Source organism: Pteropus alecto, unplaced genomic scaffold (genome assembly GCF_000325575.1).
Source record: "Pteropus alecto unplaced genomic scaffold, ASM32557v1 scaffold45, whole genome shotgun sequence".
NCBI classification, from domain to species: Eukaryota; Metazoa; Chordata; class Mammalia; order Chiroptera; family Pteropodidae; genus Pteropus; species Pteropus alecto.
Window position 1 is genome coordinate 8,078,792 of NW_006442491.1, and position 12,103 is coordinate 8,090,894.

The following is a 12,103-nucleotide window of genomic DNA, read 5'->3' on the forward strand; positions in this document are numbered from 1 at the left end:
TTATTGAATACTTTTTTCCCCAGGGATTTTTTTGGAATTAAATATAAGATAATTATATTTATAAAACAGTAAACAGATTTATAAATGTTATAATAAAATATGAGAAGTATTAAACCTTCATTCTCTATATTTGGTTAATCCAAAAATATAAATTTCCAGACAGATCAAATGTTATCATCATCATGTCCACCACTAAAAATAATATCATCTAATTTCTTTCCAAACTAGTGAACATGTAGTTTATTTTTTAATGGACATATTAATTAATTAAGTCAACAATTGTTTCTTAGACACTTATTTGCCAAATATAATCTAGTTGATAGGGAGAAAAAGATTAAAAAGTCAAAGTCCTTACTGGTCAATCTGAAATATAAACAAATAATTGCAGCACAATTTAGATGAACTATACAGTTAAGGTATGTATAAAGTGCTTTAGGCATAGAAAAGGGTCGGACTGGTTCTCCTTGGGGCAGGTAGGGAAGGCTTTAAAGAAGTGACACTTGAGTCCAGTCTAGAATATTGGATACAAACAACATAAAAATATTTATTTGTCTGCATTTAAATAAAATGTTTGCTACAAAGTCAAAATACTAATGCCAGAAAAGAACTTTCGAATTAACAAAAATGATACATAAAACACATGGATTTTAGAGATGAACTCAAAGTTTCACTCCACATACCCTAGTTTGTATGATTCTGTTGCATGGTCACCTGCCACCCTCTAATCCCAGTTAATTGGCCATCAGTGGCTTGCCATTGGTTTTAAGAATAATCAGTTAGGAGAATATAATAGGCTAAGTGCTAAATCAATGCCAGAAAAAACAACTCTAAATGTATGAGCATTGGCCATGTGTTATCATAGCCATCTTTGTAGAGAAGAGTAGGCATTTTGGGAACAGTGTTCTCGGAAATTTGCCATTATAGACTTTAAGGTGTCATAATGTAGTAGAAGAGCAGGGATTCCAGAATCAGAAAGTTTAACAATCTGTGAATCCAGATTCTACATTTTAATGATTTTCCATCTTTTGTTCATTCTTTCAGTATCCCTGAAGAAGTTACTTCTTTAAACCTGTTTTCCAAACCTGAAAAGGGGATTAATAATAAGGTCTATACTATTTTATAAGGTTGCTGCAGGAACCAAATGATATCTACAAGATCCCTTATCCAATATTAAAAAACATTAATGAATAATGTCATGTAACCATTTTAGTCCCAACAGCTTTGTTTTGAGAGTTATTTAGTTCTGGCTTTATATCTAAGTTCCAACTCTGACCCTTGTGACCTGCCTTCTCTATGTCTCAATTTCCTCATCTGTAAAATGGGAATATACCTGTCCAGTATATGTGTATGTTTGTCTCAGGAGGACAAGAAGACAGAATATGGGTGAAGACAAACTTATTGTCTGAAAGGCTGATGTTGACTTGATATACCAAATGCAACCACGCTGTTTATTGAAATGCTACAGTACTAGTTGGCAAAAAGTCTCTGTCTCAAGCTCCTTTTATGTCCTCCCTGACATATTGGATACCCTGTTCCTCACTCAGACTCCCCATCTCCCCCTGAACTCTCCATGACCTAGTGACTAAACTGTTAACATCTGAAAGCACAGGGAGCCTACAAGACCCTGGTCCAGTACTACAGCTGGATTCTATTCTGAAATTTTGACTACATCATTCCTGTCATCACTACTGGAAAATGTTTCCAGTGGCAAGTCCTCTTGGAGTTGATTTATCTACTTGTACAAAGCACAACTAGTTAAAGAGATTCTATGCTACAAACCATGCTCAGTTTAATAGCTGGTTGCTGGGACCAGGCTGGCCACATTAGAGAGCTATATAGCTCTCTAATAGAGCTGGCCAGGTAACCACATTTCTACTCAGGCTGTTTGTGCATTCATAGAAAATAGTGCTGAGAACTGAGAGGACAGCATAGCAACAGAAATATGGCTAAAGAAGCTGGAAATGTATAGTGAAAATTATAATGAAAGAATGAGAAGAAGAGAGAGAGAGATAAGGAAAGAGAATGAAAAGAATGAAGACACCTTATCTCTGGGGAAAAAGGGGAAGAAATATCAGAAATACTAAAATGTAATAGATGAGAGAAGCCTGGAGTGCCAGAGGTCTAGGAGAGACCTGAATTAACAAAGAAAAACAAAAAAAAATATGAATTCATATTATAAAGGGGCATTTAGGGGATGTGGGAAAGTGCAATTTCAGGCTATGTATAAAGAGAAGCTGGATGAAGAAAAAGAGGCATAATTATTTTTTTTCATGCACCTTGAATCCTTCATCTCACAAAATTCCAAGTCAACTGAAGGAAATACTTATAAGGGGAATAGAAGCATTTAAAGTTATGAATAGAGTCCATTTAATTGATTTTCAAAGAATCGGTACCATCCGAATAATGAGGACTATTAATTAATGGAGTAGTCCTCATGAAAATGGTAAAAATTGAGGAAATAGCAAACAAACATGAGTCATACCCTCTGGGATAGCTTATAAAATATTGCACTATACCAGCCAGAAGTAGATAAATTATTATTTTTTATTTCTCTGATTCTCATTCAGGAAGCAAAAATTCAGAATTAGAAACACTCACTCTTTTCTTGATAATGATGAACTGTTTCAGTAGGAAATTTGTTAGTTTGCCAATCAAGAAAGTAGGGTTAAACTTCATGTGCTTTAAGAATCAAGAAATGGATCATGCACATTGTATCACCTTAAAACTTAAATTAATTATGGTAATTTCTAGGTGATGGAATTATTTGTAGCTATTTTTTTAAATACTTTTTTTGTTATTTTTTTCTCTACATTTTATATTCATGGGTATAGATTATTTTGATATCAGAAAAAAATGTTTAACTTAGATGCATTTACTCCCTTGGTTACACAGTTCAAAATAGTTTAACAGTGAATTATAAGAAAACTCATTCTATTATATAAAAATAACTATAACTGATATATAAAAGAGACAGATTTTGCCATGATTTGTGATTCTAGAATAATTCTATCATAATGGCAAATTCCACATATTCTTCATTTATTTCAGATTTGAATTACAGAAGTGTTTAGAGGGACTATAGTTATTAGCACTGTGCTACTATTGGGGGAAAAAAACACTTTTTTAGTATTAATCTAATACTTATATTGATAATTCTAAGATTATCTATGTACAACATTTCATCTTGACATTAATGTTCTTTTTGTATAAAGGGTATAGACAGGATCTGAGTTGCTCATTAGAATTGATTCACACTTTTGTTTGCTATGCAATTTGAGCTAAAAGTAATGATCTCAGATGCTTGCAAGCCTTGTACAATTAATGGAAACTTGCTTAACCTTTTTTCTCTTTTAATAACAATTTCTTACATAACAAGTAAAAGGAAGAATATTTAATTTTTAAATTGTTATTATGGAGTTTGAGTAATTTGCTTTGAAATATAAAATACACTTAACTCTTTCCATTCCTATCCCAGCTACTATAACAGTTCTTTAAAATCACAGTACAGTGGTTGAGTTCAGAACCAAGTCTTATAAACAAATCTAAACTGCAGATCTTGACCTTTAGAAACCACTGAGAGTGTCATTGATGTCATCACTATTACGTAGCTTCTTCAATTTGCAGAAATTTTTCTCAATTAAGATTTAATCATTCTATAATCCATCTCATTTCAGCCCTTATCTCATAAAAAGATCAAATACCAAAACTGATTACTGTAAAGTTGTTAGGTGACAATGCCCAAGTGTAGAGGAATAAGACAGGACTGACTATAATCAGCATATTTACTACATGAGAACCCATAACATCTTTTGTCTTCCAATAGTGCCTGCAATACTTTAAGCGGTATAAAAAAAAAAAAAATGAAAGTCGAACCCTCTATAGAATTAATCCAAAATTACCACTTGTTATTTCTCTCCTAATGAGAGAAGGAGTATGCCCTGTGGTCTGGTTTTTTGAAACTGGTGACATCATGGTTTTAGTGCTTACTTTCTAGAATGATCTTTATACAAAGGCGAGCTCTTCTACCCAGTCACAGGGTGGAAATTTAGCTCCTCACAATTCACTTCACAACTTCATGACCTCACAACTTTCTCCAGGAGGATCAAGTCAAAAAGTATGGTGGACTCTGCACAAAAATGATACACTGTTAGTGAAAGTATCTTAAAATACAAGCTCAACTGAATAGAACAGTATCTTCATGTTCTTATACAAAGGTCAGTATGTTTGTTTACTATCCCAGTTTCCACATATATAAACCAGATTCTAAATTGAGCAGAATTGAAACTTGCTAAGAGTTGCAAGAAAAAAAAAAATCTAATATTGGCTGGAAAGATCCTTAAAAGGAGCCACTTAAACCATTGCAAATATAAACTACAAGGGTTAGAGGAGTACCAAGATTCCAGACACCTTCCATTATGGTCAACTTTATGATCAACTTTATGATCAACTTTCCTAAAAGGGGACCTTGGACACTGAAGAGGAATTGGCTGAATCATAGAATTTTTTTTTTTTTCAGTTTATGGATGAAGTAGATTACACAAATTACACTTATAAACCACATGTTAGAGCTCTTATGCTTTTGGGAACTGAACTCTGCAGTCAATCTCTAGTTTAAAAAGTAACATAGTTCTTTCTCCTTAAAATTGTAATATAAAGTTTAAGAACATATTCATTTTCTATTTTGATTGAAATATCAGACCTTGTATCTTGATTTCAGGGAAACATTTAACAAAGTCTCATGATGTTCTCATTAACTAGATGAAAAAATAGAAATGTGGGCTTTGATGATGGCAGATAAAGAATATAGGCTAATGGACTGATGTCAATATGAAAGCAAGTCTCTGGTACTCTGCCACAGGACTCTGCCACAGGTCTCTGCCCATTACCCTGTGCTCTTCAAATATTTCATCAACTATTGAGTAGAATGGCTAAGACCAGATTGTTTTTAATATGAAGCATGGGGAAAAAAGCATATTACCAATGACATAATGTGGAATGAACTTCTAAAAATGGTGACAGGAATAATAAAGCTCCAAATGAGTAGAGCCTTGAAAATATTAGAAACACCAAAACAGACTTTTACAATTATATTCTGACAAAATATACTATGACTCTATCGAGAAGAAGAGCAAGGAGAAAAAGTGAGAAAGTGATGTAAATGACCTAAATCAACATCTATCATATAGTAAATCTGCAGATAACGTGTGAAATATATGTGTTAACAGTAAGAAGTAGCAACTTATCAGGAATCATAATGGTGGTAATTATCAGAAGAATACAGCTGAAATAATTGAAAATGGTTATTTAGGAAGAGAATAAAGAGTGACCTGGAAAGGAGTAGGGCACTACTATTTATTGTTATAAGCCCTTGGAAATATTAGAATTTTAATTTTTAATACATGTATTTGATTAAAAAAATATATAAAATGTTAAATTTATATATTAACTCTCCCCCCAAAAAGAAATTGTGCTTAAAATAAAATAAGGATGCTTATATTCAGAATTGAAATGTAGAATACTTTTCTCAGTAGTACCTGAAGCAGAGCATAGCAGACATCTGTTTGCAGTGAGTTCAAATATCTTGGCCCAATCTAATTCCATTCTTGGGTACTGAGAGAATTTATAAATGATGTCACTGCCAACTTGTCAGTGACTAAAGAGGGCAGGAAAAGAGCTGCAGGGCTCAAGGAGGATTGTCAAATTTTGCAAGTCACACATAGTGGTGATGAGTTTAATGGGTAAGATTCCCCATCATATTTTCAAAATGTTTGTTTATGGAAATCTCATAAAATTAAGCAATACTCTTTGTCAAGCAGCATGAATTCACTAGGAACAATTTGTATTAAGCAAGCTCTGTTCTACAGGGTTACTAAATTAAGAAATCTGAAAATTGTGATAGAGATGATAATACTACATTTTACCTATTATAAGACACCATCAAAGATAAGTTACATACTTTTTAAATGTAAGTTATATAATTGTATTATATAAATACTGTCAAAGTGTAAAGTAGTGTTTTCTTATTAGAATTTTTATTTTATTCCTGTTAAAATTGCTGTTTTAGTTATTTTAGATATAGATTTTTTATCATGTCAATCTTTGATTATATAAAAAGGTAAATATAAGTTAAATTAAGTGTTCCAAAATTTTTTTTTGTTCAAAGTCCCACTGAATCAGTTTTAAACTTAGAAAACTTAGTTGATAATTGTCTTTGTCCAACATATCATTTTCTGTACCATTAAGAATATTAGTAGTGCAACCTTTCTTAAAGGAGTGTTCCTCGATTACTTCCAGGATTTCTTCCAAACTACTGACTTATTCTGCAACTATTAAAGCTGAAACTTTCCAATTTGACTAAACATACTTTTCTTCAATCGAATCACATGTGGCTGGATGTTCAGTTCAAAGTCAGCAAGAAGTTACTGACAATATTTGATGTTAAATACCTTAATCATAATACTTTGTGATAAAATGGTCACAACACCTTCTCATTGTTCACTAGTTTTCAATTCTAGGGATTTGGCAATTTCTCCTGCCTTAAGTTGCATAGCTTGACTTATGACAGACATTCATTTACATGCATATAATTAAGCATGCACATAATTTACTAACAAAACATAAGTTTTCTTTCATTTACTTTGGGATATCTTCCCTTTTTTAGGAAATGTAACAACTTTGTTTTAGCAAGGCCATGACAGAAATATGGCATCCACAATGTAGACCAGATCTAGGGAACACACATGATGGTGAATATAACCTAAAATATATCACATGAGGAAGGCAGAATAGGGAAACTTTACATAAAAGAACAAATAATTGAGGTACCAGATAGCTGTCTTCAAACGTCTAAAAGGCAAAGAATGTTGCAAGAAGGAATTGATTTGTTGAGCACCAAATTACGATACAGTTTAAGGCAACTATGTTCTAAGACAGCATATATTATACAGAAATTAATTTTGATTCACTGTGTATCTATGAACTTAATGAACTTCCCATCGACAGAGATGACCACTTTTATTGATTAGGATTCTCTGAGTTTCAAGTACAGGAAATACAACCTAACTGGCTTTAAAAAAAGTACAATTTATTGGCTCAAGTAACTGTGAAATTCAAGTTGTAGCTGCCTTTAGATAATCTAGATCAAGAGGGTAGAATCAGGACATATTTTCTTGGTCTCTTCACTTTGCTTCTTTCTATGATGGTTTTACTTTGAGCAGTCTGACCCCACCCATATGGAGGCAAAGATGGACACCAACAACTCTAGGTATCCTTGGCCCTTATTATTTGGAAGTTTCTGTGAAAGAAGCAGGTTCCTTTCTCAGTGATCTCTGCAAAAGCACTGAGTTAGATCACAAGCCTACACTGAATCAATCACTGTACCTAAAAGAGTAATCTGATTGGCTGAGCCTGTGTCATGTGACACACACAGATTCAGACAGCGGTGAGAGCCCTGTTGAACCAAATGAATGAAATAAAAATGTAGGGAATGTAGTTTCACAAAGACAATCCAGGCAGACAGAAAAGTATGCACTGACTACATGTACATGCAAAAGTAAGATTTTATATGGAAAAGCATCCTAAACAAAATTAAAAAGCTAAAAATTGCAAAATTATTTTCAAAAAATAATCATATAAAGAATAATTTTAATTTATTTGTAAGACTAGAAATGATGCTACGTTCTTTGACTGGAAACAATAAAACTAAAAATAATGACGAAAAGCTGAAAATAAACTCCTTATAAAATTTCAAGCATCTCCTAATTTTTAGCAAATAGCAAAGATAAAATAGAAAAAAATGATATGTTAAGAACTCAATGATGTTGATAACACTACATATAAAAGTTATGGAATAAGGCTAATGCCAGATGCAGAGGAAAATGTACAGCATTAAATGTTTTAATAAATAGGAAAATTAAGCATGTGTTTCAAAAAGCTAAAAGAAAAACAGCAAAATAAAATAAAAGTAGAAAAGAGAAAAGTATTTTAATAGCTTTTTCAAAAATTGTATATATTTTTCTTTGGTTCTACATTAAAACTCAACAGTGTTGGTACAAGTATGGAGGAATAGATACTTCACATATGTTTAGCAAGAGTGTAAATTTGTATAGCACTTTGGCAGGCAATTGGGCAGTACCTATCAACATTTTCAATGCATATGCACTTTGACTCAGCAATTCCACTTCTAGTTATTTATTCTAATTCCACTTCTAGTTATTTATTCATATGTATATATATATATATATACACACACATACATATAAAAGAACCACATACATATATATGTATGTATATATATATATATACATACATATAAAAGAACCACAGTGTTTTAAATAAGAGCCGGAAAATTTAAATGCTCTAAATGTCTAACAATAGGGAAATGGCTATGCTATGAAATTATGGCATGTCTACCTTTAAGTATTGGCAAGGGGAAATCTCCAAAATATATCATTAAGTGGAAAAAAAGTATTTATTTTATGAAGGTTTGGTGACACTTGGAATATAGACACTAAAATTTATCTATAATAGTTAAGAATAGTAAACAAATTTAGGGGATATAATAATGAGGGGAGACTTGCTCCATCATATGTCAAGACATACCTTAAACTACAGTGATCAACATAATTCAGCTTTGGCCCAAAAATTTTCAAATAGAGCTAGACTCTTGTCATTTAAAGTGTGGTCCATAGACCAGCAGTATGCCCATCCCTCTAGCAGTTTGTTGGAAATACAGAATCTCAGGACTCATCTGAGACCTACTAAACGTAACTCTGCATTTTCACAAGATCTCAGTGTTATTAAAGTTGTACATTAAAGTTGGAGAAGCACTGGTCTCAACATGCCATTCATCAGCATCACTGGAATTTTTTGAGTATCTAGAGGCTCTGACTGCATTCTGAGATTCAGTGCATCAGAATTTCCCAAGATCAACTTCATTTTTTCCATCTAGACATCCAGTTTTCCCAATGCTATTTATTGAAGAAACTATTCTTTTCCTAATGTGTAACCTTGTCAGCCTTGTTGAAAATCATTCGACCCATATATGTGAGGGTTTATTTCTGGGCTCTCTATTCTGTTCCATTTGTCTGTATGTCCGTCTTTATGCCAGTATCATAGTGTTTTTGATTATTGTAGCTTTGTAACATGCCTTGAAATCAGGAAGTGTAAGATCTCTAGTTTTGTTTTTCTTTCTCAATATAATTTTGGCTATTTAGGGTCTTATGAGATCCCACATAAATTTTAGGACTATTTTTCTGTTTCTGCAAAAAAAATGGATTTGGGTCTTTGATAGGAATCGCATTAAATCTGTAATCTCTGGGTATATTTTAACAATATTAAGCCTTCCAGTCCATGAACATGGGATATTCTTCCATTTATTTATGTCTTCTTTGGTTTCTTCAAGCAACTTTTCGTAGTTGTTGGTGTACAATTCTATCACCTCCTTGGTTACTTTGTTCCTAAGTATTTTAGTCTTTTTGATGCTATTGTGAATTGAGACTATTAATTTCTTTTTCTAAATGTTCATTGTTAATGTATAGAAATGCTATTGGTTTTGTGTGTTGATTTTGTATTGCAACTTTGCTGAATTTATTAGTTGTAGCAGGTTTTGATGAAATCACTATAGTTCTCTATGTATAAGATTATGTCATCTGTGAATAGAGATAATTTTTACTTCTTTCCAATTTAGAAGCCCTTTATTTCTTTTTCTTGCCTAATTGTTCTGACTAGGACCTCCAGTACTATTTTGAATAGAAGTAATGAGAGTGGGCATCCTTGTCTTGTTCCTAATCTTAGAAGGAAAGCTTTCAATTTTTCACCAATTGGTATGATATTGGTTGTGGGCTTTACTTATGTGGGCTTTATTATGTTAAGGTAATTTTCTTCTATCTCTAATTTCTATAGTGTTTTTCCCCTAAAATTGTGCTGAATTATGTCAAGTGCTTTTTCTGCATCAATTGAGATGACCATGTGGTTTTTCTACCCTTCATTTGTCAATGTGGAATATACATTGATTTTGTATGTTGAACCATCCTTGTATCCTAGGAATTAATCTCATTTGGTTATTGATGTACAGTCTTCTTTGTGCTGTTGAATTCTGTCTGCTAGTATTTTGTTGAATATTTTTCATCAATATTCATCATAGACATTGGTCTATACTTTTCATTTATTGTAGTATTCTCATTTAGCTTTATTGTCAATGCTGGCTTCATAGAATGAGTTTAAAAGTATTTTCTCCTCATCAATTTTTTGGAAGAGTTTATAAGGATTGGTGTTATTCTTTAAACATTTGGTGGAATTCTCAGTGAAGAGGGAGGTTTCTTTCTTACCAATTCAATCACCTTAGTAATTATAGGTCTATTTAGAATGTCATATCTTCATGATTCAATCTTCATGGTTGTATGTTTCTAGAAATATGTCTATTTCCTCTAAGTTATCAATTTGTTGGCATATAATTGTTTATAGTAGTCTATTATGATATTTTTTATTTCTGTGGCACCAGTTGTAATGTCTCCTTGGTCAGTTCAGATTTTCATTATTCGAATCTTTTCTTTTTTTCTTAGTTAATCTAAGTGTCAATTTTGTTGATCTTTTCAAAAAACCAACTCTGTTTCACTGATTTTTTTTCTATTTTTCTATTCTCTATTTTGTTTATTTTTTCTTTAATCTTTATTTTTCCTTCCTTCTACTAATTTTGAGTTTAGTTTTTTTTCTTTTTCAAGTTCCTTGAGGTATAAAATTAGGTTGTTGATTTAAGATCTTTCTTCTTTTTTAATGTAGGCATTGACCTCTATAAACTTCCTCTTCTGCTTTTGCCGCATCTCATAAATTTTAGTATGTTGTATTTTAGTTTTCATATGTCTCGAGATATTTTCTAATTTTTCTTGTGATTTCTTCTTTGACCCATTAGTTATTCAAGAGTGTGCTGCTTAATTTCCACATGTGTGTGAATTGCTCGGGGGTTCTCTTTGCTAATGATTTCTAGCTTCATTTCATTGTGTTTTATTATCATAATTTATGCTAATGTTCAGTAAGTATTAGCTGATTTTCACATACATACAAAGCTCTCACTCGTGCCCTTTTTCAGATTCTTGCAGCTTAACAAAGATATAAAAAAGCACTTTGTTATGGTATAAGAAATAGGTTAATAATACGAATTATCATGAGCAGACATTTAAAATATTACCAATGTAGATAAGAATAATTGTGAAATAAATGTATTTATTGACTTTTTCTTTTGGGCTTTAGGCATTAGGATTTTTGTCTTCTTATGGAATAGGAATGGAATATAATCAAGCCAAGGTAAGGTCACTCTATTTTTTCTGAAATAAAACTGATTCTTTTAAAGGTACATTGAATAGAAAGTCTACTCTTTAGGTAAAGGGTTTCACTGTAGTGCAGTGATTAAAAGCACCAGCTCAATAGTCAGAGGAGTTTGGAGTTAAAATACAATAAGTGTCTTAATGTCTCATATTTCAGGTTCTTCATTAAAAGTAGATAATATCTATTTCATAGGGATTTTGTGATGAGTAAATAAAATATTGTGTACAATGCCCTTTTCACAGACTCTAGAGCTCACTAAGACACTCCCCCCACCAAAATGTCAGCTGTCTTTACAGAGGAAGACAATGAAGTTTGTAATTTGTTTTGGAGCAGGTCAAGGTCCATTGCTGTGCTAGGAATAATAAAGCAGAATTGGTTTGAATTTCAAATTTAGATGACGTGTATATATTTTTGTTTTGTTTTGGTTTACTTTAGGCACTGATATATTATACCTTTGGAAGTGCTGGAGGAAGCATGATGTCCCAGATGATTTTGGTTTGTAAATTAAATATTCTTGGGCCCAAGTAGATATGTTATAAATACAGCATTGTCAGAATATTAAGAATATATATGCCTGTGTTTTAGGGGTACAGATATTTATCAGGAATCAATGTTCTACAGAATTGTGAAGTTGCCCTAAATCATTACAAGAAAGTGGCAGATTATAGTGAGTAATCCACATAATTTATTTTAAGATAAACAGACTTGCCAAGAAATTAAAGAAATAAATGCCAATCAATACAATGATAGTATTGAGATTATGCTTTTAACATCTGTTATA

General features: G+C 32.1%; 1 protein-coding gene across 1 annotated transcript in view; it reads left to right on the plus strand.

Annotated features, from left to right (window-relative positions):
* SEL1L2 (SEL1L2, ERAD E3 ligase adaptor subunit) overlaps window positions 1-12,103 on the plus strand; it is a 113,356-nt gene that overhangs the window by 59,189 nt on the left and 42,064 nt on the right. Inside the window, exons 6-8 of the mRNA XM_006921578.2 lie at window positions 11,248-11,301; window positions 11,758-11,817; window positions 11,908-11,989. Of these exons, the coding sequence (XP_006921640.1) occupies window positions 11,248-11,301; window positions 11,758-11,817; window positions 11,908-11,989 (196 nt within the window). The remainder of the gene's footprint in view (window positions 1-11,247; window positions 11,302-11,757; window positions 11,818-11,907; window positions 11,990-12,103) is intronic.